This window comes from Artemia franciscana, chromosome 9, assembly GCF_032884065.1.
Source record: "Artemia franciscana chromosome 9, ASM3288406v1, whole genome shotgun sequence".
Taxonomy (NCBI): Eukaryota; Metazoa; Arthropoda; class Branchiopoda; order Anostraca; family Artemiidae; genus Artemia; species Artemia franciscana.
In genome coordinates, this window is record NC_088871.1 from 43,795,901 (window position 1) to 43,822,992 (window position 27,092).

Below are 27,092 nucleotides of genomic sequence, written 5' to 3' on the forward strand. Positions count from 1 at the left end.
GTTATGAAATTTATTTTTCTAGCCTGATGGTCAAAATCAGCCGTGTACCTACCACCTTTCTGCCAACATTCACTTGATGAAGAAAGTACGTAAGGAATATCACATATTTTGACTAATAACATGTAAGACCTCTGCTCAGAGCTGAGGCTTTCAAAAGAAAGAGAATCGAAAAACATACATGATCAAGGAGTGCTGACAAGCCACTTCGAAACAAGAATTTTTCACAGGTTGAGGACCCCTAAGCCCTCTCCCTTATGCCTATCCCTGATTGTAGGATTCCTTTGACTTCTAGATAACACTTTCGTAAACGTAATGATTTCGACATTGACTTGATGAAAATTTCGCTGAGTACATAATGAATATCACATATTTCGATTAACGAAATTTAGGACCTCTGCTCGGAGCTGAGGCTTTTGAAAGAAAAAGAATCGATAAACATGCATGATCAAAAAAGCACCGTCGCGAGCTTTTAAAATACAAACATTTTACAGATTGTGCAGTCATAAGGCACCTACCCCTCTTAGATTCCAGATCGAGCTTTGAGCAAACCTGGAATTCTCCCACTTCTCGACACTACTTTCGTCTACACACGTCCTCGCTTGAGTAAAAGTGTCTACCACAGCCGATATGTCCAATACGCTTCATATTTAATTGCCCTTGGTTATTTGTTTTCTCAGTTAATCAATTTTTGTATTAGCTTTAAATCATTTCTTAGCAGCACGTGGGAGGTCACTATTTTTCAGCTATTACAATTCATATTTTTCAAAAACAAAAATCTCGTGAAATAATTGCAAACGAGCATAGGAAACTGATATGAGAGGAAACTCAAGTTTTGCTCTGAGAGAAGAAACCAAAAGGCAACGTAGGAGACCGATCTGTATGATATAACGGAGGAAATGCCTAGGCAAGAGTACATGAAAGCAGCCCAGTTAGGTGCTGAAGATCTATCTGGAATAAGCTCAATGAGGATGTTATAATATCGAAGCCATCCTTGAAATGTTTTCAGAAAAGGCTCAACATATACATAAAATCTAGGGAATTTTTAGGGTAAAAAGTGAATAGCGGCATACTGGGCGCTCATAATAGCTAGGGCACTGCAAAGTGCATTATAAAAAAATTAAAAAATACACCATTTTTTACTTGTAACTAATTATTTTTGTCTCGTTATCTACGAACTCTTGAATTTATAAATGTGGAATTTTATGTGCTTTATCGGATATTAGTAAAATATGCATAACACATTTTGATATCCAGGAGGTTATTTCAAGTAAAACAGCTCGTCGCCCAAGCGGAGCTGAAAAATTTGCTCAAAAGGCTAACTGAAAAACAATATTTAGGTTATAAATTAATTTCCTTAGGTTCCCAAAATGGAGGAAGGCCATAAGTGATTAAATCTGAAATCTAGTGATCAAAAAGGGTGAAAAGCGAATAGCAGCACACCGAGCACTTATTTTGGTGTCGCTATTTGCGAACTTTTTGAATTAAAAATGCCTTACCCAAGATTAGTAAAATATGACTGATACATTTGATAACCAAGAGTCGTTATTTCGAGCACAATAGCTCGAAGCGGAAGCGGAGCTTACAAATTTGCTAAGAAAACCGACTGGAAAACAATATTTAGCTTATATTTTTTTTTTATGTTCTCAAAATGGAGGAGGGATAAGTATAAGAAAACCTAACACTAGGGAAAACGGGAGGTCTAGTAGATTAAGTTTCTTTTAGTACCCTATTAAATAATATCATGTTCAATGTAGATCCACTTATGAAACAAACTTTTTTAATGAATGAGGTGGATGTGGGGGAGGGGAGAGGCAGGTAAAGTTTAAAAACCATCTCCCTATGGTTTAAGGTTTAACACACACAAAAACTGTGAGAATACCACTAAACAAAAAGAGTAAAAAGAAAATGAAACAAGGTTAGAAGCAAATAAAATAGATCTTGATAGAAAATGCTAAATCTAAGCTTTGCTGCTGATCCGAGGACGATGAATTTGATTGTTAAATACCTGTAGCTTAGAAAACACTCTTAAAGATGGACAAAAAAATTAACACAATTTTTTCTAGGAAATCACTTTTACGTGACCTCTATTAGTGCATACTATCCAACCAGTTGATGCATGTGGGCTCCATTGAATGCTGTTCAAGGTCCATTGTCCACCTGAATTTTCCGGATCCCTGACTATCGTTCGCACAAGCTCAAGAGACCTGATTTCTGACTTGCCATCCTTTTCCTCGCTGAAAAAAAACATGATTTTGAAACCCAAACGAACCATGAAAAGGAGAAGGAGTCTCTTTATGATTAAAAAAAAAATGAATTACAAGGCCATAATTAAAGCCAAAATAATTATAATTAGTATAATAACAATAATAATAATTAGCCGATATTAGCCATAATATAAGGCGATCTGGGATCTAACAATCTGTAAAAGATTTGTATATTAAAAGCTTGCGACGGGTTTTTATTTTTTTATCATGCATGTTTGTCGATTCTTTTTCTTTCAAAAGCCTCAACTCCGAGCAGAATAATTAGCCATAATAACAATTGGCCATAATATGATAAAAAAAAATGAATTAAATGCCATAAAAGCCATAATAAAGCCTTAATTTAGCCAGTTCTGTTGTAAAGTGAAGATTCATTGTAAATGCAGGAAAAGCCCATTCCCGTGAAATCGCAAAATGAGGTGTAAGGTAACATAAGAAGTCCATAAGCCTGACAGAAATAAAGACAGGAAGAAAGAAAAGTTTCGTGTATCAAAAAGGTAGATAATCAAATAACTAAAAATAAGCAGGCAAAAATTTAATTGAGAAAACAATGTTAAGTTAACTTCGGAACATTTTCTTTCCATGGAAAGCAAACACCGCATGTTAACGTTATGATGAACAGGCATTATTCTGAATAAAGAAATAAACAAAAAAAAGACCAAAAATTACTAAGAACAGCGAAGGCAAATATTAACTGAACAGAAATTACATGTATGTTCCAGCCAATCGAAAAACATCAGTGCGCAATTGTACATGTGAGGTTCACTGCAATATGCAACAATTATTAAGTTGAAATCTATGAATTAATTAAATATAATGTAGATGTGGCATTAAATAACAAGTAGATATGGCAAATTTTCTTTTCAAAAAATCTTCTAATGCGAATTTTTGCTTTCTGATAGCTATAATTTTAATAGAGATTTTGAATATTTTAAAAAAAGTGAAAAGTTTTAAACTTTTGAATTTCTATAGGATTCACCAAATTCGTATGGCACATGCGTACTGGTGACAATATTTTTTTGTTAAATACAAAAAGAAAACAAATTTTCAATATGCTATTTCCAAAGCTAGAATCAAGTAGTTTGTTGCTAAAAATTTATAGTGTATAATATGGAATTTTAGTATCAAATATTTAAAGACCAAACTGACTATGAAAAATACCAAAATCAGACTAATCAAGCAGTTCGTGGTAATAAACTGTAGGTAAAAAGAGACTCGCTCTAATAGTAACCGAAACTCTCAAAAACATAATTTGTATAATAACTGATATATCAAAAGAATTTGCTTTTTATGCTGATTCCAAATATATTAATTCATTATGTTTAATGTTACCCGTCAAAAATTACGAACCTGAGTTCGTAACCTGAGCGAGTCCAAAGGTCCCCCCGGTCCCCCAGGATCCACCCCCGTCCAACACGTTGTTAAACTTTAGATTAAAAAAACTAATAAAGCCCTAGACGAATTGGTAAGTTTTACGAGGTTTAGCTGTCTATCAATTAACGTTTCTAAGACGATTTTATGACTTTTAGAATAGTTGGTACTTTAAGTGTTATCAAGTTTTTAGTGTTAAAGATTTAAGTTTAGATATTTATTATAGATATTTTAAATACAAAAACCATTAAAAACACATAAAAATACGTTTATATGCATTTTTTAACATGTTTTTAAGTCGGACCAAAATTTGGGGAGGGGTTAAAACCCAGTACCCCCTCCCCCTGGATATGGCCATAGGTAAAAGGCTAACAGAATAGTTTAGACAGTTCAAGAACAGGTTGAAACGTTACCTTCTATGAAGTTGTTAATGATTTAGATTAAAAAATTGTAATCATCTTTCTTATTTGTATTTCAATTGTTTATTTCATTTTTCTAAATTAATTATGAATATAAATTAGTAGTAGATTATGAGGATGAAAATAACTGTCATGTACAGCCCAACGAGTCTTACTAATGGTATGTGAAAGGTGATATAACTGTAGTTTTTGTTAATAAACTTATTAAATCTCTCAAACCTTATCTTACATCGCTAAATAATGAATAAATTAATAAAGAAATTAAAAAAATTTTAATAAATAAAGCATTTAATTAATAAAAATTGTAAATCCGTAAAAAAAAAAAAAAAAAAAAAAAAAAATTCAAGCATAACTTCCGTTTCCATCAGATTTCAAGCTAAAAATTTGAATGTTTATTTTGGAAGTTATTTAATTAAAGGCGAAAAAAGCGTTTCGGCATATAACCGTACCTAGATGTAGAACACTAGTACGATAGTCGAAACTTCAAACTAACTTTGTTCAACCTACTAACATATACAACCTTCATTTCTTCTAAATTCAGTAAATGCATTAGTCTTAAGTAAATAGCTCTATTACTCAAAGCATACGTTATGTCCACAGAGTATTTTTAAATTGGCCCTTCTAAAGATTGAATTTGAAACCACTGTTTTAAAGATATTATTGCAGTTAAACAGCTTATGATTTAAATTTAACAACAGAAACCCCTTTCACCACTTTTTCTTTTAATCTTCTAAGAAGGAGGGATTTTAGGACCAATTTTAAGAAGATATGTATTGTTTTCCTCACTCTCTTATTCAACCGAAATATTTAATCACTTATTAATAAATACATTAAAATACACATATCAATAAAATACATTAAATTACGTAGATCCATTTACATTATATATTATACATAATTATATATTAATATATTATATTATATATTCATTTATTTATTTGTATTATATTATTTATTAATTTATTAATTTTTATTATATTATTTTACATTTATCTATTATAATCTGCATTATAACTATTTTTAAATATAATTATAACTAATTATAATTTGTTATAATAAATTAATTAATTAATTATATATATATATATATATATATATATATATATATATATATATATATATATATATATATATATATATATATATATATATATATATATATATATATACATTACAATGTTTTCATCACTTACACTTTGGCATCAGGATCTAGTCGAAAAACTTTGGCCATTGTCTGTCGACTGTTACTTTCTGTATTCCATAGGCGGGATCCAGGGATCCCAACCAGAAGATATCTACTAGATGGTGATAAACTCAACGAAGCAACTGACTCGCCTATAGATGTGATCCAGAGAAGTTGGCCAAGGTTGTGGCTTTCCAGGCTATGCACTCCTACAATGGATAAAAATTTTAGGGCCAGAAAAAGAGAAAAGACAAGAAAACCCATCAAAATATTAATGTTTAAGATAAATACACCATGTGAAAAATAAAATCATGTTCTTGTTCATCCAATTGCCATCATGTTACATTTATGGGGGCAAAAAAACTTAACTGAGAGCGTTACTTTTCCAGTGGCTGGAAAAAATTACTTTTAAAATTATCTGATTATATTTTCTCTGTTCGGACAAAAAAAAATCAATTTTTAAGCCCATCTGGGAAGGTTACTTCTCTGGTTACAGGAACAAATTGATTTTTAACTTAATTGAGCATGTAATTCCCATGGTGGTAAAAACATATAAAAAATAATTATTGAAGCTTATCTGAGATGTTATCTGAGTTCTCAGATAACAGAAAAAAAATACAAGGCTTATTCATTGGTATTACGGTGACTATTTTTTGTCTTCACTAAATTAAAAAAAAAAAAAAAGGTTTTTCTACTGAAAGTGAGGAGCAAAATTAAAACTTAAAACGAACAGAAATTATTCCATATACGAAAGGGGCTATCCCCTCCTCAACGCCTCACTCTTTACGCTAAAGTTTTTTTATTATTTTGAAAGATAGAGCATTGTGAAAGATCCTAGCTTTGGCGTAAAGAGCGAGGCATTGAGGAGGGGACAGCTCTTTTTATATACGGAATAATTTCTGTTCATTTTAAGTTTTAATGTCGCTCCTTACTTTCAGTAGAAAAAACTTTTTTTTTTTATTTGATTTCTGATCCTTTTCTAAATAATGCCAAGAAATCACACCCCACCTCCACGGAGAAACCCCCTCACAATGGAAATACCCTCTACACAATTCAAACCCCGTGAAAATTTACCCCGGACAATCACTCTTAACCCCTCCGTGCGTAAAATTGAGACGGAAAAGAGAAAGCAAGATATACGAAAAGAATTTTGAATAAGAATTCTGGCTAATTCCCGCAGTGTATAATTTCCCCTGACAAGTTCACTCCCTGGGAACTTCCCTCCCCATAAAAAATTCCCTCATGGAAAACCCCAAGCAGAAAATTCCCCTCCCCCTACCCAAAAATGTAAGCATGCATCCCAATAACAAATACTATGCGTAAACAATGAGAAAATCTTAAAACTGAAAGAAATTTCCCCTAGGGCTTTGGAGGGGGGGGGGGGGTCATGTTAAACCCAAAGGCACAGTTACTGGGCCTTTCAACTGTGATGAACAAAATGGCTATTTCAAAGTTTTGATCGGACGAATTTGGAAAAAAATGGCGGGGGAAGTGGCCTAGTTGCCCTCCAATTTTCTTGGTCACTTAAGAATGACATTATAACTTTTTAATTTCCGTTCGAATGAGGCCTCTTCTGATATTCTAGGACCACTGGATTGATACGATCACCCCTGGGAAAAAAAATAAATACGCATCCGTGATCTTTTTTCTGACAAAAAATACAAAATTCTCCATTTTTGTAGATAGGAGCTTGAAACCTATACAGTAGGATTCTCTGATAAATTGAATCAGATAATGTGATTTTCATTAAGATGACTAACTTTTAGGGAGTGTTTAACTCTTTTTCGAAAATCAGGAGAACATTTTCAGGTTCGTAACCTTTGATGGGTACAACTAAACTTGATGAAATTCATGCATTTGAAATCATCATAAAAAGCCAATTCTTTTAGTATATCTATTGGTATCAAAATCCTTTTTTTTTCGGTTACTATTGAGCTTGGTCGCCCCTTACTTACAGTTCGTTACCACGGACTTTTTGTACCACAATTTTCTCAGATTTTTCTTTTGGCTGTTATTATGTGTATGAGGGAGCTGCCCCCTCCTCAGTACCTCACTCTCTACGCTAAAATGTTTGTAAATTTGTAAAAAGCTTATTATTCTAATTAAATGGTCCTTGTGTGTCAGGAGTCATTCTTAAATAACTGGAACAAAAAGTCTAACATTAGCGTAAAGAGTGAGGTACTGAGAAGGGGGCAGCTACCTCATATATGTAATAATTTCTGTTCGTTTTAAGTTTTAATGTTGTTCCTTACTTTCATTAAGGAAAAAAACTTGTCATTGATCAGGTGGGCAGCTTCACTTACCTTGGTAGTATTATTAGTAAAGACGCTGGGAGTAGTGAAGATGTTAAAAGTAGAATAGCTAAGGCTCAGTGTGTTTTTTTCACAGTGAAAAGAAATATGGAAGAATAGGAAAACAAGTCAGCAAACCAAGGTTAGAATATTGGAAGCTACAGTGATGACAGTGGACAAAAATGGCTTTGAAGCATGGACGCTCCGAAAAGCGGATGAATATTTACCAGGCGCTTTCCAGAGAAATTGCCTACGGATTGTTCTGGGTACCCGGCTGACTGACCGTATTTCAAACAGTAGGCTGTATGAAAATGTGGTTCAATCCCACTTTCTAGGGCTATAATGAGAGAAAAATTTAGATGGCTAGGACACGTTCTGCGGATGACAGATTTTCAGAGATTGTCCTCGGCCAACCGTCTAGGGCTAAACGGAAAACAGGTCGTCCTCGTCTGTGGTCAGAGTATGTCTAAAATAAAGATTTACGGTAAATAGGAACTTCCTGGGAGGGTGTAAAGAGGGAGGCTTGGAATAGATTGGGATGAAGGAGGATTGTGCGTAGCTGTGTTGGCCTCAGGCGGCTTGGTGCTGTGGTGAGTTGTAAGTAGTAGTAGAAGTAAAGTAGTGCATAACTTAAAAATGTAATGTCCTTGAAATCATAAAACAATATCAAAATCACGACCTCAAAAATTAATATTAGATTAATTAAATTAAAATCTCGCATGCAAAAATTAAAAAACAAGAACATAAGTATTATTTAGCGGTTTCACTAGTTTTATATTCCGTCTTATTTTCGCTGTATTTTTTATAAAGTCTTATTAGCAGTTCTAATGTTTACAATGTCTTTGCCTTCATTTCATAGCGAAAATTATAGTTAATTAATTGTTAATTAATAAAATTGATTAAATTATTGTTAATTAGTAATGATTTTCGTTAAGTAAGATTTTCGCCTTTGTACATGCGATTGTACGATTATTTTCATATTTTAGAATTCTTGTTATTTAATATTTTTAACTCTGTCATTTAAATACTTCTTTGTTTACAAACATTCTTTACTCTTATTAATTAAAAAAAATTCCGCAAAATAAGTTATTCAAATTTAGTTTTTAAACATAATGGGAAAATTGCATAACTGTGGGGGGGGGGCCATCCAATAGCCCTAGAGATATAGTTACAAGACCGTTCAGCTATGATGAACAAAATGGCTATCTTCAATTTTGATTGGAATTGTGGGTGAAATTATAAGCTAAAGAAGAGGGCTGATTGTCCTCCAATGACTTTTGACTCTTAAAAAGGGCGCTAGAACTTTGAATTTCCAATCAAATTAGCCCCTTTAAAATATCAATGATATTACTAGCTATGATAGAGCAGCGCTGCCTGCGATATTGCTTATATGCCCTTTTAATGCTTGCAAGCGTATCTCCCTAAACGTTCCAACTTAATGAAAATAAATGTTTCTGTTGGAGAGACTCGTCGGAAATTACTGGCGCTTAGAAAGAAAATTATGGACTGCCAAATCCGTGAATTGGACGTCTGGGTTTCAAAAGTCGGTACCGCCTCTTCTGTGCATTCGACGTCATGTAAACGCTCCCGTGGAAAAGTACATGTCTGAGCAAGTTCCAGGTAATTTATTTTAGTGCTATTAGATGCGATATTTAGTGTTAATATTGTTTCTGAAGTGTGAGTTCGAAAGAATAGATGTTTATTTTATTTTTTTTCTCTTTTCTGGTTATAACTTAATTAGTTAAGTTAGTCTGTTAGTTATTAGTTAGTCTGGTTATAATTAAATTATTAATTGTTTCGTAATATTTAGCTAGATTAGATGTTGCTAAAGGAGAATGGTGATTTTTTTTTTTTTTTTTTTTTTTTTTTTTTTTTTTTTTTTTTTTTTTTTTTTTTTTTTTTTTTTTTTTATCGAATTATGTGAGTTGAGAGCATGTATTTAATTGTGACTGGTATTCACCCTATTCGACACCAGAGACCATTTAGTTCTTTATTAGATAGTGGTTAGAGAACTTGTTATTCCCCTTGGGGCTCATAGCATAGTTGATTTGGAAAATCAGAGGGTAAATTTTTATGATTATTTTAATGAAAGGATTAATAGAAATCTGGATTTTATTGTTCCGGCTTCTGAACCCCCTGAAGATACTAAATATATATTTAATTATGATTTTAATGATCTTAGGTGTCAGTATGGTGGATCACATGATTTTAGGATTTTTCATTTGAGTTGCCAAGGCCTTAATACAACTTTTGATTTTTTAGTTAATTTTGCTACTTTTCATTTCTTCGATGTTCTAGTTTTAACGGAGACTTGGCTGGGTGATCATAACTCTGCTCTCCCAGACATACCGGGGTACACTTTATTTACACGGAACCAAGAGCTACGTCAGCACAGGAGTCTTGCAGCCTATGTGCGTGAAGATCTGCACGTGAAAATCCGTGATGATCTGCGCAAATATAATGAAATGGTGTGCGAAACACTAGTTCTAGAAGCTAGATTAAATGATGTTGATGCATATTTAGTAACTGTGTACAGGTCTCCCTCTAGCTCTATTCAAGAATTCTTTGAGAATTCATATGAACAGCTGGCTAGAGTGCAATCTAGCACTAAACCTTGTTTCATTCTTGGCGATTTCAACATCAACATGTTAGATATCGAGTCTCCGGTGACTTCTCAGCTTTTTAATCTATGCCTGTCTTATGGTTTAGTACCTACGATTAACATTCCGACTAGAGTTTCTAGACAATATTTTTTCAAATGTACCTTTTAAAAAATGTACCTTTGAAATGTACCGATCTCCAAGAATTGTTGTAAATGTTGAATCTGACCACTTTGGTGTTTATGCTGATTTTGAGGTATTTACTAATAAGCGAGTAAATTCTGACTTGAGTAAAAGGTCTGTAGTTTTTGATAAAAATACCCTTGTAAAACTAAATAATAATTTAGTTCAAGTTGATTGGATGTCCCTGCTTAGAGAGGAACATGATGCAAATTGTAAATTTACGCTTTTTTATGGTAAGTTATTGGAAAAGGCTAAAGAAGTGGGAGTTGTTAAGAATATGAAAGGGCGAAAACATAATGGAAAGAAGCCATGGACAACACAAGATTTTCTTCGGAAAATAAATTTAAGAGATAGATTGTTTAAGTTACAAGTTTTAGAACCTACGGATGAAAATAAAAAACAATACCGTGTTTTTCGTAATGGTTTGAATAATTTTCTCCGAGAAAAAAGATGTATTTTAGCTTTAAATTTAAGGAAGCTGAATGAAACTCATTGAAGAACTGGTAAATAATCCGTGGTGTGATATGTCAGAGTCCTAATATACTACCATCTAAAGTGATAGAAAATAAGGCCATAGCTACAGATGATTTTACGATTTGTAATGAGTGTCAAAATCATTTTATTTCAGTAGGTTCAAAAATAGCCGATACGATTTCCCCATTTCCGGGAGACTCACCTTTTGGATCCAATTTACCGCCCCCTTTAGATGAATCATTTCATCTAAAGTTGATTACCGTGGACGAGATAAGCGATACCATGTATGCCATGAATAATAGTTTGTCTGGTAGTGACTTGATGAGTTTAAAAATTCTGAAATGTATTTATCCATCTATATCTAGCATTCTAACATCATTAATTAATGATTGTTTCAGACAAGGTAAGTTTCCAGATTGTTTAAAGTATGCAAGGGTGACACCGGTTTATAAAGGTGGTGACAGAAATGATCTTGGTAATTATCGCCCAATATCGGTTTTGCCAGTTATTTCTCGTCTGATTGAAAAATGTTTTAGTTCTCGGTTAACCACATTTCTTAAAAATGTCATCTTTTTAATATTAATCAGTCTGGATTCCGGAAGAATAGGAAGACGGAGAATGCATTGATATTTCTGACAAGTATTATTAATATGGCTTTAGACAAAGGACTGAAGGTTGGTGCAGTAATTCTAGACCTAATGAAGGCTTTTGATAAAGTTGACCATGGTCTACTCTTGGAAAACTGTGAAGTTTATGGGATCCGAGGTAAACCTCTTGATTTTCTACAGAGTTTCCTGAGTAACCGGTACAAGTTTGTAGAGATGAATTGCTTAAAATCTGCATTGGACCCAGTCAGTTGTGGTGTCCCACAGGGATCTGTTATTGGCCCGATTCTTTTCCTTTTGTTAATTAATGATATGCCCAATTGTATCCATAATTGTTCTTGTTTTTTAGCGTTAGTGACATGACTAAAAGTCTCCAGAAGGAAACTATATCATTATTTGCGGATGGCACAGTGGCTATCAGTGCTGCACAGACGGACGAATTACTCCTGACATCGTTGAAAGATAATGTGGAAAGATTACATTCTTGATTAAGGGTAAATAGGCTTAAGATTAATCTTGGTAAGTCAAAATTTGTCATTTTTTCTCTATCCCCCGTTTTTTATCCTTGGATAAATGAAATTGTCACACATCGTGTGATTTTAAAGCGTGCTTTATCGATTAAGTACCTGGGGGTTTATATTGATGAGATATTATCATTCAAATCTCATGTAGAGTCTGTGAGTAAAATTTTGTCTCGTAACTTAGGTATAATGAGAAAACTTAAGCATTTTTCCCTGCATATGCCCTACGCCTCCTTTATTTTTCCCTTGTCCATTCATATATTTTGTATTGTAGTAGCGTTTGGCTTTGTACATTTGCTTCCGTTTCCGGTCCATACAAGTTTTTCAAAACAGTGCTGTTCGTTTGTTGGTTGGCCTACAGCCCCAGGAATAAGTGAGGAACGTCTACGAGCGAATAAGGTTACTACCTGCCTCAAGACTACGAGAGTTTTATACACTTTTGTTAATTTTTAGGCAACATCAGGGTAAAAATCTTTCATGTTTTGATAGTTTAGTTAAGTTGAGATCCATGATCCACAATTATCATACTCGGTCTTCTGGGGAGATTAATATCCCATTGACAGTTTCGACCCAGTCGACGTTTTCTGTGCTTCATAGGAAGATTAGATGTTGGAATAATCTTGATCAGAGTTTAAAAAATTATAGTGATATTTCTTTTTTCGAGAGTGAAATAAAAGAAATCCTTTTTACTAAGTATGAATTTTAGTTCTATATTTTATTATTTTTTTTAGGGTGGGGGTGGGGTGTTAATAAATAATTCAGTAATGTGTTCTGGCCTCTAGCGGTATGATTTTATTAGTATTGTTGAATTTGTTTGTTGAAGGGCTTGTGATGCCGATTAGGTCTCACTATTGGTTTTATAAATAATTTTTTTTTTGTCCTGTATTATTTTCTAATTTATTTTTGCCACCCCCTCGGACAAGTTTTTACTTCTCGGGGTGGCTGTTATTACTGTTTTTGTTTTGGTTTAATAATATAATTTTCTCTCTCAATGCCCTTAATGTCGTTAGTTATATTAACCGTACAAGTAGAGTCAAAAGTATGCACATAGTGTCTTCTCACTAGCTCAAAATCTGTCACAATTTACCCTGAAAGGTCTAACTTAATATTGTAAGTCATTATTGGGATATTGCTTGGCAAACCTATTGACAACCTACATGATCATAATTTGTTTTTATCTAGTTCAGTACCCGCCTAAATATTCCTTGGAAGCTTCACCTTAATACCCTTATTTCGTGCAGTAGCAATAGTTGTAGTAGCAGTACTAGCGTTAGTAGCAGTATGCACATAGCACCTTTTTTTCAACATCTCGTTTAAAACAGGATGAAATTTTTAGCTTAATACCATTAACCAGTCCTGAGGTGACACGTCCTCTTGACAACCTATGTGGGCGTCATATGCTTCGATTTAATTCAACGCATTTACTACATTGCCCCAATTTTTTCGCCTTAATATCCTTAGGTTTATCATTATTAGTAGTAGTAGCACCAGTAGTTATAGTAGTAACAGTAGGAGTAGAGTTAATAGTAGTAGTCTTAGTTTAGTAGCAGCAGTAGTAGCAGTAGGAGTAGAGTTAATAGTAGTAGTCTTAGTTTAGTAGCAGCAGTAGTAGCAGTAATAATATTAGTAGTAGCAGTAGTAGTAGCTGTAGGAGTAGAAGCAGTAGTATTACGATGCAAATATTGTTTTTTGGTTTGGTCAATATCCCCCACAACAAGCGTTATAAGTTTTAATTTCACACACGAAACTATTCCTAAGATATTGTTAATATGCCCTTTTGACAACCTGCATACGGAATGCAGGTTGTCATCAGTACAATAGAAATTTTCAGAAATATTCGCTGAAATTTCACCTTCATAACCTTAGATATAGCTGTAATAGTAGTCACAGGACTGTCGATTTGGTCTTTTGATAACCTGTATATTCATACACTTTTTGAAATTTTCCTCTTAATGCTCTTAACCTTACAAGTAGTTGCGATAGAAGTAGTAGCTGGAACAATAGTAATAGTAGTAGTAGAAATAGTAAATGCCGCAGTAGCAGTAGTATTAGTGGCAGTGTGCACATATTGCCTTTTTGTTAATTGATCTTCCCTTTTAAGCATTCTCGTGAGAGTTCCACCTTAATACACAAAGCAATTCTGAAGATACGTTATTTTGACAATATTAATGCACATAGTGTCTCTGTTAGTTCAAATTCGCCATCAATATTCTCTCAAATTTTACCTTCATAGACTTAGCATTAATATTAATATTATCACAGTAGTTTTGGTAGTAGTAAAAGTAGCTGCACTGTTAGTGTTGCATTAGTAGTAGTAGTAGCAGCAGAATTAATAGCAGTAGAAGCATGCTCATATTGCCTTTTAGTCAGTTGAACATAGCTTTCATAATGTCCCAGAAAAAAAAGTTCCACCTTGACACGTTAAGCTGTGTTTATGTGCACTTTTGAAACCCTTTTGATGCCCTTTGCACCTTAATAGTCTAAGGCTTACAATTTGTTGCAGTTAAGGTAGTTTAGTAGCAGTAGTAGCATAAGTAAAAGTAGCAGTGGCATTAGTGTTAGTAGTGATATGCATTTATTACCTTTTTATCAGATGATCTTCCCCTGTAAGCATTCTCCGAAAGTTTCAAATTAATGTCCAAATCAATTTTTGAGGTACGCCCTTTTGATAATCTGCATGCGCCTAGTGTGTTTTGATTTAGTTCCACTTCCCCTCGGTATTCTGTCAACTTTTCATCTTCATGCGTGTAGCTTTAATTCAACTAGTATCATAGAAGTAATGGTAGCAGTAGGAACAGTAGTAGGAGTAATAGTGTATAATTACTAGTAGTAACAGTAGTAGTAGCAGTATTAATAGCAGTAGAAGCAGTAGTAAGCAGTAGGTAGAAGGTACATTTTGCCTTTGGTTAACTGAATATCCCACTCATGATGACCCTGAAGTTTCCTCTTGATATGATAAGCCGTTGCAAAAACATTGCTGATACGCCCGTATCAGCAACCTGAATACACATAGTATATATTCATTTAGTTCAACTTTACCCTCAACGTTTCCTCAGATATTTTTTTCAATATCCTCAGCCTTACCAGCTATCACTACAGAAGTAATAGCTGTAGTGATAGTGGTGGTAACGGTAGTAGTACATGTGGTAGCAGTAGAAGCAACAGTAGTTGTTGTAGTATTAACGTGCAAATATTACCTTTTTGGTAAATTGATCATCTCCCTTATCATTTCTAAAAATTCTAAATTAACATACTCGGTCATTTCTGAGTTATACCCTTTTAACAACCCATATACACATAACATGTTATGATATAGTTCAACACTCCTCTCAACATTCCCTGAGAGACTCATCATAATGCCCTTCGTATTTTGGGAAAGTAGAAGTCAAACATGCATACCTTTACATGCGTTCCATAAGAACCTTATATGCCTCCAGGGCATAGCTTAAAGCCTTGTCCCAGGGCTCTGGGGGTTGTAACAACCCTGGAGGCATTGTTATATGTTCTTTGGACTATTATAAACAAAATTGCCATCGCATAGTTTCAGCCACATGCGTTTGGTGAAAAGAGGTGTAATTGGGGAGGGGGGCTAGTTGACCTACATCACTAGTGACTCTTTAAAGGGCACTAAAACTTCCAATTTCAACCAAATGAGCTAGCCACCTCTAAAGTTTATACAACCATCCCTTCCATAAGAACCATGAATTCCTCAGGGGCATAACTTACAACCCTCGCCATCGGGCTCTGGTGGTTTGTACCAACCCCAAAAGCCTTGTTATATGATCATTGGACTGGCTCAAAATTTCTATTGGATGCATCTCAAGAAAACACAACGCGTTTGTATGCGCGTGGGGGAGGCTGCGATCTGATCAATTTGACATTTAAAAAGAGCACTTGAATTTCTGATTACCAATTCAATGAGCCCCCCTCCAAAGCATATACAAACACCTTTTCTATAAGAACTTTATATACCCCCAGGGCATAATTTACAACCCTTGCCCTGAGAGCTGTAGGGGGGTTATCTTCCTCGCAGACATAATTTCCAGGACCCTTTAACTACGATGAATGAAATTGTTGCATTGATGAAAATTGATGAAAATTGATGAATGAATTTGCCCTCCGATCATTTTTGACTAATAAAAAGAGCACTAGTCTTTTCAATTCCCAACCAAATGATCCCTTTTTGAATTTCTACGACATCTCCTTCGATACGAAGTGTCCTGGTCTAAAACAAAACAAAAAAAAATAAATAAAATAAGACGAAGAATAGATTGTGCCAACATCGTTCTTTTCTGCCCCATAAGCCTTATATGCTTTGGTTTTTACGTTTTATATCGTTCTTATATGCCCCAAGGGCATAACTTACAGCCCTTGCCATGAGGGCGGTGGGGGGAGGGGGTTGTCATCTTTAAAGACATGATTTCCGGACATTTCAACTAACGTTGAACAAAATTACTATATCAAAAATTTGATCGGAAGTGTCTGGGGAAATGATGGCTGGGGGAGGGGGGGAATTTGCCCTCCGATCACCTTTGATTATTAAAAAGGGCATTAGCCCTGTCAACTTCCAATCGAATGAGCCCTTTTTGAAGTTTCTACAACAACACTTTCTATAAAAACCTTAAATGCCCCAGGGCAGAACTTACAACCCTTGCCATTAGAGCTGTGGGGGGTTGTCATCCTCAAAGACATAATTTCTGGAACTACTCTGAACAAAACGGCTATCTCAAAATTTTGATTGAATGTGTTTGGGGAAATGGTGGGCTTGGGTGGAGGATTGGTTGCCGTCTAATCACTTTCGACTATAAAAAAGGGAACTAACCCTTTCAATTTCCAATCAAATGAGCCCTTTTCAAAGTTTCTACAACAACCCCTTCGATACGAAGAATCCTGGTCTAAAACAAACCAAAAAAAAAAAAATAAATAAACAAATACCATATTGTGTCAACATCGTTCTTTACTTAGGCAGCGCTATAGCGCTGCCTCTGAAAAGGTACTTCAATATTGAAACTACGGCTTTCAACTTTTGGGGAGCATTTTTTGATTATTTAATGGTCTATGACCCTTTCATGGCACATATTTCAAATATGGATATTTATTTTTCGTATCTTCTATAATTTTACTGCAAAAAATTGGAGTTCACAGTGAAAGGTCCTATTAAGAGCTGTTTTTCTTAACATTTCATGGAAATCTATACCCATAAGGTAAGAAAAAAAAGACCATTACATACCAATCGAGGCCCCAAAGAGTCCTGTTGTCTTCGGATAAACAGCAACAAGAAAGTCCCATTTTTTAGATATTTCTATCCAGCTATCACAGTGCACTTTGCAGTTAGGCACAATAACATTATGTTTACCTATAAAAAAAAATAAAAGAGATTTTGATAAAAAAAAGGAAAGAAAAAGTGGTCAAGAATCGTTTTTGTGTTTCACAAAAAAACAAAAGCGGGAGGAAAATTCTTTTCAAAACGTGGCTCGCATATACAAAAAAATTATCCGACTAAATATTATTTACATATATAAAACTATAAGTGTATTTTATTCGGATAGATAAAGAAAAAATTATCCGACTAAATATCATCCTTGCATTTACCCCTCAATCATATTTTTATTGAAAAAAAAAATAGAAAAAAATCATTGATAATAAGAGTAAGCTTAAAAAAAAGACTTATATAAAATCAGAAAAAAATTCAAATTAAATCGTTTTATATGATAAGTTAAAAAAGCGTTTTATATGAAAATATAGGGAATTACTAATTTACAAAATTTACGATATTTCTAGATAACAAAGGGAGGTGAGTATGGTAAAGAATCTCTCAGGGCTTGGCATCAAGCACCTACTTAGTTAGTTTTTTGGCTGCATTTGGTGTCAAGTACAACTAACTACTTTAGATACCAAAGCCATCTATGTTTACTCGTCATACAACCTCAAATAATGCTTTAGAAGAATAACAAGGTTTTTTGTCCTCTCCAAACAAAGACAACGTAGAAAGCTAATTGATAATATCTCTTGTGTTAGATTTTAATAGTTTAATTATTTGATAAAAAATACACGTGTTATATTCTTTTCTGAATGTTTTTTTTTATGCAGAGAGTCCCATTCTTTTAATTGAAGTAGCTGAGTCATCTGTCCAAAAAAGGACATGTCTCTTTCAAAATAGCTACCATTTGAAGTATGATCAGGGGTGTAGAGCCCCTGAGCATTTGTTTTAGAGAAAAGCCGAGCTCCTTGTCCCAACAAAGAGGCAATGTGGTAATCTAATAAATTAAATTAAAGACCCCAAGGACGATGACCCATGCATGTCCCAAGACCAGATTTTGAATGCGAAAAAGTGACTATGAATTGGTTTCTGGAATGTACGTACCATGGGGCAATTTTTTAAAACCAAACAAATCAGTAATGAGATGGAAAAAGAATCTTGACATTTTTGCAGTAACCAAGTTGAGGTGGCTTGAAAGTGGTAAGAAAGCGTTACACGATCACTGCACGGTCATTTATGGCAACCCAAGTACGACGACGACAGCAACCCAAGTACGAGACGAGAAAATGGTGTTGCACTTATCCTCTCAAATCATCCAGCAATTGCTCTGAGGAACTGGGTTCCAATTTCACCTTGATTGAAGACAGCCAGATTTGTTGGACGCTATGCCAAGTTGGCTCTAATTAAATCTTATGCACCGGCTAACTATGCAATTGAGGAGCCAAAAGATGACTTCTACGACACCTTACAAACGCTAATTAAAGATATCTCACGTAATAACATGACCCTCATAATCGGAGGTCTCAATGCAAAATATTGATCTGATACGATCATATTGCCCTCGAGTTTTAGGAAGTTTTTCCATTGAACAACGAAATGATAATAGTTGTCGCCTCATTGATTTGGCTCTTACAAATGGTTTCCTCATTGGTTGGAGCCTTTTCACTCACAAAATTACTCACAAATACTCGTGGACGTCCCAGATGGTACTACTCATAACTAAATGGACCATTGTCTCGTAAACCGCAGATGGAGATCTAGCCTTAAAGATATCAGGACCTTCCGTGGCGCAGACGTCAACTCAGCACATAATTTAATAATAGCAACAATAGAGATGAAGCTCCAGGCCCCCCGTGAACCGTCAATCATCAAGCCACAATTTGATCCATCCAAGATAGCTAATGAAACTACGAAGCGCAATTTCGTCATCAAATTGGTTAATTGATTTGAAGCTGTTGACTCCACGGAAGAAACCAATCCAGAGCATATCTGGCAAGCCATCAAACTAAACTAATATGAAGAAGCATATTCAACGCTCGGGCTCAGGAAAAGCTCCAAAGACAAATGGTTGTCCAACAGAACGTGTACACTGATCAACAAACGAAAATTACTAAAGAAGCTACTATAATCGTCCCACTCTACACCCCAAGCAGTCTAAAAGTGCCAACAATACAACGTCATTGATAAAGAGGTGAAGAAAAGGGCTAGACTCAATAAGCATCAGCGCCTGGACCAGAAAGCAACTGAAGCAAAATAAGATGCAAAAAGAGCAAATAGCCCCACCCCACCTTAAAAAAAATTACAAAAGAAATAGTGGGCAAAAATTTTAACCCTGAAGGACCACCAAGAGACATATCCGGAAATCTAGTAGCAGACCCAGAAGCTATTACTGAAGTGTGAGCACTACACTGCAAAAGCTCTAAACTGTTCACCACCGTAAACTGTTCACGAAGTGTAGAACTTCGATTCCACCCAACTCGCTTGACATTAATTCTAATCCACCTTCAGCCGAAGAAATCGCCAAAGCCTCCCAAGAAACTGACGAAAAATAAAGCACCAGAAGAAGATAGAATCACAGATAAAATGATCAAAAGTTCTTTGACATCCAAATCTGTGTCGTCCTCAAAGAAGGTCCAATTGGATTGGACATGGAGTACGATGATTATTATTTATTTTTGACCCACACTATACAAAGGTATAATAAGTGGAGTTACACAAAGAAAAGCATATAAAAAATACAATGCAAATCAAAATAGAAACCACATGAAAACTAGATAGAGAGTAACACATAAAAAATAAAAGACACAAAAACAAAAGAGAAAGAACATAAAAGGAGGGAAAAAACTATTTTGAAATCAATGGCTTCAAATATCGATCTTTGTTTTCGATTCAAATGTTGTTGGTTTTTTTTTTACCTTTAAAGAAGGCCGATATCATCATTGACAAAACACCAATGGCAAAATGTATTATATTCCTCTCCCGAAAAATCCCAAAGCGGAATCTTGTACCTATATTTGATCCTCTCCCAAAATGAAATATTGAACAAAATACAATATTTAAATACTTAACAATACCTAAATATAATACTAAATACAATCCTTAATACCTAATAGAAGACTTAAATACTTAAAATACTTAACAAAACTGAATATTTAACAAACAAAGCTTCCATTTTAAATCTTCAAAAATTAAAACATTTAAAACACATACAATTTTCAAATTTAAAACCAACAGTATTTTAAATTTCATTCTTTTGAATTTAATTTCTGCATTCAAAGCTTGCAAGTATTTTCAATTTACTGAAAAAAATTAATAGTGCTATGACCAAAAAAAAAGCTGGTGACCAACATCAAAAATGTATCTAAATTACCTAAGAACTATCAAACTAAATAGAACTGTTAGGTCTCAATTAAAAGGCAACCAACTCCTGAGACTTACTTTGCGTTAGATCAGGAAGCGAATTTTTGAAGTCCCAACACTGTATACGAAATGTCTGTGGGGTTAATTGACAAATAAAAAATTGACTATTTCCCGGTAGGACAAAATCTGCAAAAGAAAACAATTAGAAGCAATAATAGACTAGAAAAGAATTAGCCTGGTAATAGGCACACGAACAGATTCTTACATTGTTGCAATATTTAAATAGTTATTATGTTAAAGTCGCTAAATTAACTTCAAACTAATTAAGATACTCTATTTGAGCATGATTCGCCGATTTGCACAAGTTGTTCAAATTTGCTTTTTTCTCTTCTCGAAATAAAATCCCGTTTACGTACATGCTTGGTGACAATAATTGCCGACCCAAAAACAATAAAGAAAACTAATTCTTATTGAATTGTAAGCACAATCAAATGAGTGAAACTTAAAATGAAATTTATAAAATAGTTTTTAGACCATGTGATATAGCCTCATAGAGTATCACTGAACCTCGGCCAGTATTCATACATAAAATAATTTTCTAGTTTAAAAAACAAGTAAAACATTTCAGTTTGAATTTATAGTATGAAAGCATATTCTAATTTCTAGCGCAAGAGGGTCGGATTCGATAGAAGCAGGCGATACAAGAAAAACCACCAGAAACAAATTCCCACGAGACAATTTTCGTCATCTCTCTCCATGGCTTTATTTGTTCAGATCACAGCTTAGATACCAATATACAGTTATGAAAACTCGATTTATTTTTGGGACACAGTGCGCGGTAGCGATGCTAGCGGCTGGAGACAGGAAACTGGTATTGGTATCTATGCTGTGTACGCAACAAAACAAAATTGCGTTCCCGCCTATGGTGTTGTAGTACGATCTAAGCGTCGGAGCGCTGGCTTGGAGGAGGCGCTAAATTCAGAGCTCTGTACCAAAAGCTTCTCAGGGGCAAGATAGGAGTTTTCATAACTGTATATTGGTATCTAAGCTGTGGTTCAGATGGATTCAGGATGAGTGCATGGGACCTACAATTGGGAGTGTAAGCAGCTGCTTCATTTCTACTGCAATAAAGTTGACGATCCAATCAGCAGACAGATTCCCAATCCCCAGATACACTTGATGCGATAGGACTGTACTTAAGATGTCTTCAGTCTTCGAGACGGATGTGTGAGGAGTTGTATGTGCACGTTGTCAAGCCTCTTGCCAGCTTCTGTCCCTGCAATGTTACCCTGACAACCAACAAATATAGATAATTTGGGATCGCACAATTTGTTTGAAATGATTAAAGAAATAAACAGATTGCTTGACTTGCATAAAATACGATCGAAAGTATAACTTACCATCTAATAGGACGTTTGACATAGCATTTTGACGAACAAGAGGTCTAGGCGGCAAATTTATGCGCAATTCTCGTCTTCTTGTTGTTTCATTTTCATTTCGCTGAAAAAAAATCCAAATATATTTTTTCCTGTTTTCTTTTTTTAGTTAAATATTTAGGAATCTCAATAATGTCTTATTATATGCTTTCAATATTGTATCTCTAATATTTTTAAGCACCTGTCAATTATTCTAAAAGCACTTCTCAAGCATAGAGCTAATTAGAAAAAAAGAAAAATATTCTTTCGCCCATTTTGGGTCCTTTTCTCAGGAGTGCTTGTTCGAAAAACCTATAAATATCTGTCCGCAATAGGGTACTGTTGGTACAGGGACTTATGAATGTAGGATTAATTTTTGGCTCATATCGGAATCCTTAGCTGAAATCCTTGTTTATTTAGTTTAGGTAAGTCCTTTGTACATGTGGTTACTTTGGCCCAAGGAATAAAATTTATGGATTTCATTTTCAGAATTTGTTTACACTTGCAGTTCCTCATTTTAAGGCACCATAGAACACAGATGTCAATTACTGGGATAGAAAGGGAGACAGTTATTCCCTACCCTAGATTTGAAATATATATATTTTTTTTTGTATTCTCATTAAATTGATGAAAAACACATGCTCCCCTCCAAGATTCTTTCTCAGGCCCCTTATAAAGGGGAGGCATTATTTTTAATTTATTTTTGTATATTGTGTTCCCCGTGAGCGAATGGCTTAAGGATTTCATGGCGCCAGGAAAAGTTTTAGACTTTTAAGGGTAAAAGTTTCAAACTGTTCAAAAAAAATCCCCTTGGCCAAGGAGCTTGCGGATATAATTGCACTTGAACAAAAAAGTTTTCATGGTCTTTTTTGGGCCCAATACTTGGAGGAGCCAAAATTTGCTCCCTTGGTCCACTGATTTACAAACAGAAGTTTCAGCCCTTTCAAAAGAATCTGAACAGTCCTTTCAAGAACAGAGTTCCAGGAACTCAGTTCCAGCTAAAATCCGGGAGCTGGAAATAAACCTTTGTTCCAGAGGCTGCTTCAAATTTATCTGAAAGTCGAATCTACGGAGAAAAAGAAATTCACATTTTTTGTAGTGTTTTAGTGTTTATGAGTGTTTTTGTTGGGCAAGTTAGTTTGAGGTTATTTTAATTTTAGTATTATTTAAATGAAAGTGCTTGACCATACCACTAGGTATGTGCACTTTTTTTTTTTTTTTTTTTTAAGATTGTATGTATGTTGTGTTTAAATAAAAGTTTCATAATTCTTATCTTAATATTACGGTCCTTTGGCCCAGGAAAAGGACATTTTGGCATTCGGATAAAAAAAAGATTTTTAAGTTGTTTTTTTTTTTTTGGCCCCCATTTCCATGCAAACCAGCCTTTCGCTTTTTTCTGCACATGTGAGACATCTTGGACCAAAGACTTCCGGATATAACATTCAAGGCTTCATAAAAAAAACTTTTTGGCTTTTTATCATACCTCTTTTTTGGGTGAGCCAATACGTTTTTCTTCATATTTTTTAAGCAACGGGGACCTCTCATGACCCAACAACTTAAAGATGTAAGTTTCAAAGCTTTCAGGAAAGATGTCTTTTAAAGCTTTGGGGTAAACCGATATCTTTTCCTTAATTATTGTGTGTACTTTGGTCCCTTAGACGAACAGTTTAAGGACATATGCTTCAGGCTGATTGAAAAAAAAATTTGGGCCTTTTAAGGTGCTCGTGTCCTGAGCCTAAACATTTCTGTCTTTGCGTGCCTTGAGATCTACTTGGCCCAAGGACCTCAAGTTTCAACTTCTTATAAGTTTCAAGCCAATAAAAAAAAAAAAATAATAAAGACACCTTTTCTGACCTTTTCACGGGTAGATGAGGCCCCTCGCTAAAACTGCTTTTGCAAATTAGAGTTACGGTGACCCGGGAACTTACGGTTGCATGTTTTTTACTGATCAAAGACAAAGGGTTTCCTGGCCCAACGTCAGGCTCTTCACACTCTCCCACCTTCCAAAAATGAAGCTGCAGTATCCTTGGCCGATGGAGCAATCTTGAAAGTTCCAAGACGACTGCAGAGCCAAAATCTTACCTGCCCTTTTTCTACCATAAAACCTATCTACAAACAATGGACAACTTACATAATTTTCAGCATTTTGCCTATTGGAGTCTAGGAGCCAAGTCATCTGCGAAGGCGTATTTACTGGGACTGTCATTTATTCAGCGACAAATTGGCTAACAGAGAATTTGGATATGATGCAACGGAGAGTTCCGAGGATACCCAGTGGCAAAAAAAAGAAACATTACTGGGATTGGTTACCCTCCAACAAACTTCAATCCTCAGAATAGCAATAGAGCTTTCAACTTCTAATAGAACAAGTCCACTCTCAAGTTCCATGACCACCCCTTCCGTACAAAGTAGCGGAGAAGAAAGAACAATAATACATGGGAGGCATACTACCGTTAACTTTGAACACAGAATAATAAAAAAGAGGCTTAGCTATATGGACAAATGACGTGAAAAAAGCTTTCATACCTGGAGATGGTTAAGCAGAGGTGAGGGGTTTGGTAGTCTATTGCCAAAAAGTCCATTGCCATAAATCAAAGATTCCTCAGCAGCAGGCACTTCTGAAACCAAAGCATTGTCTGTTGCAGATACACTAGAAATACCAGGATCACTACTTGCAACTGAAACGCCAGCAAATACTCTTTCTCGAGGAAGGATACTACTATGAGGGGATCCATAACGTTCTCGGAAGCGTTGGGCAAGATAATTTTCACGAGCTACTGATTCTTCACTTGGTTCTATTTGTTGGGGACGCGCGTTATCAATTGTTCTTGTCAGTATATCTGTTGGATTTCGAGTCACCTCAGTTTGAGCAGTATCAGACTGATTTCTACTAGCTGTGCTCTCTCTCAATTGAGGGGCCTGATTGCCAAATATGGCTGAACTACCAGCTGAAAAAATCTCAGAGGAACTAACATTATTACTAAGAGGATTTTCCGATACGTCTTCGAGTGAAATTTCAAGAGGTTCAACTTCAAGTACAGACGTTTCTTCATTTCGAAGTATTTCTGAAAATATCCCATTATCAGTTCTTCTTCTAGGTACATATGGTCGGTACCTCTCTCTGGGTAAACGGGCCTCATAGCTATTTGGGATTGATCTACCAGCAGAAACTATTCCAATAGAACCACTACTACTACCATGAGTATTTTCTGATAGGTCTTGCGGTATATGTTGAACAGATTCAACTTCAAGTACAGATGTTTCTTCACTTCGAAGTATTTCTGAAAATATCCCATTATCAGTTCTTCTTCTAGGGACATATGGTATGTACCTCTCTCTCGGCTGACGAGCCAGATGGGTAATAGTAATTGTTCTATTAATAGAATCTATATCAGGAGAACTGTTACTGCTACCACGATTGTTTTCTGAAAGGTCTTGTGGTAAAAGTTGAACAGGTTCAAGTTCAATAACAGGCACTTCTTCACTGCGAAGCATCTCTGGAAAAGTTCCATAATCAGTTCCTGATCTAGGTACCACTGGTCGGTCTCGGGCAGCATCCACTTCACGAAGAAGCGAATCTTCATTCGTAATTTGTAAAGGTTGTTCGTTATCAACTCTTGTGCCAGTCACCTCTGTTGAGTTTTGTGTTGTCTCAGTTTCAGCAGGTTCATTTTGATTTCTGAAAATGTTGATGAATCTCTGTCGCTGGGCGCGAAATCTTTCAGAAAAATAGGCTGCTAAATCAGCTCTAGTTTCATTTGCTAATTCACTTCTGGTTACAGTGTTCTCTGTTCTATTGTCTAAATAATCCCGAATTCTATTTCTAAGTCTGCTTATAGCATCAATAGAGTTATAATATTGAGTTGCCAAGTCTGAGATATTGTTGCGTTCACGGAGATTATTTCTGTTATCAACAAATCTAGGATTATCTAAATAATTTTCACGTCTCCTTGTCCCAGTATCTGTTCTGCGATTTCCTCTTGGATCTCCAATTAAATTTTGATCAATCCTCTCGTTCACTGCAGTGAGTCTTTCAAGCAAGCTTTGAATCCTGTCAGCAAAGTTCGAAGTTCGGTCACCACGAAGAATCTCGTTTCTTCGCGCAGTGTTTTCATTAAAAACTCTTGGAGATGTATTTCCCATAGGTTCCACATTAATATTCCTCCCAGATCCATTAATCTGCATTTGATCAGCTACTGCTGGTCCCGTTGTTGAATGTGGTGCATGTGTCGTACTTCTAGCAACATGAGAGGTCAAGTCCACTCCCCGTCTTTGACCTACACTCACAACAAATTCCTGAACTTGTTCAAATAAATTGTGAAATTCCTGTCTGAAGGAAACAGCACTCCCGGCCATTGAATTATTGTTAGTACTGGTTGAATCTGGAATATCTTGAACCAAGGTTCTCCGAGTTGTATCGACAAAAATACGCAAAGCCCTGAGTCCCAAGTTCTGCAGTCCTCGCAAATGTGGTTGAAGTCGACTTTCCTGGATAATTAAAAGTAAATATATTAATAAATAATAATACACAGACATTTAAATAATTAAAGCACATGAATAAGCGTGATTATGAAAGTAATATTTATACACATTAATATAATTAATTAAAAATTTGGTTGTCAGAGACTAAGGTTTTCTGATTTATATCAAGAAAAAATATAAAAAGCCCCGGGTCAAAAGCTCAACAGTCGTCACAATGGTGGCAGCAGTCCACCTTTCTGGACAACAAATGTAAATCTTTTGGAATTAATAAATGTGTTTTTTTTAATTAGCTAAACTTGTAAAGAATATTTTACAATCTAAACAAGAAATGGAATAGAGAATATCAGAAATCTGAAGGAGAAAACGAATGGCACGAAGGGACAGAAAAGAAAACGCCCAAAAAAATTACAAAAAGAGAAAGATAAAGGAGAAAAGGTAAAAAGAAGAGAGAGAAGAAAAAAAGAGACAAGACTTAATACAGTATCCAATATTTTTGTTCTGCCAAACTGCGTGACCAGTATTTAGCATGCCAAATAACATAAATATCAAATATGTTAGAAACCAAGAACTCTTGTAATTTTATTCGCAATTCAATTCTTTCATTTTCAGAAAGTTTACACTTTAATTCTTAATGTAGTGAACTCAATTTAAACGAGCAGTGACAATT

The 27,092-nt window shown here is 35.0% G+C and overlaps 1 protein-coding gene across 1 annotated transcript in view; it reads right to left on the bottom strand.

Moving 5' to 3' along the window:
- Positions 1–1,716: 1,716 nt before the first annotated feature.
- Positions 1,717–27,092, bottom strand: part of LOC136031452 (uncharacterized) — a 104,898-nt gene continuing 79,522 nt past the window's right edge. The window contains exons 15-20 of the mRNA XM_065711054.1: positions 24,470–26,431; positions 21,929–22,028; positions 20,607–20,714; positions 17,139–17,264; positions 5,245–5,443; positions 1,717–2,234 (exon numbers count right to left, since the gene is read on the bottom strand). Coding sequence (XP_065567126.1) covers positions 2,060–2,234; positions 5,245–5,443; positions 17,139–17,264; positions 20,607–20,714; positions 21,929–22,028; positions 24,470–26,431 — 2,670 coding nt within the window. The 3' untranslated portion in view covers positions 1,717–2,059. The remainder of the gene's footprint in view (positions 2,235–5,244; positions 5,444–17,138; positions 17,265–20,606; positions 20,715–21,928; positions 22,029–24,469; positions 26,432–27,092) is intronic.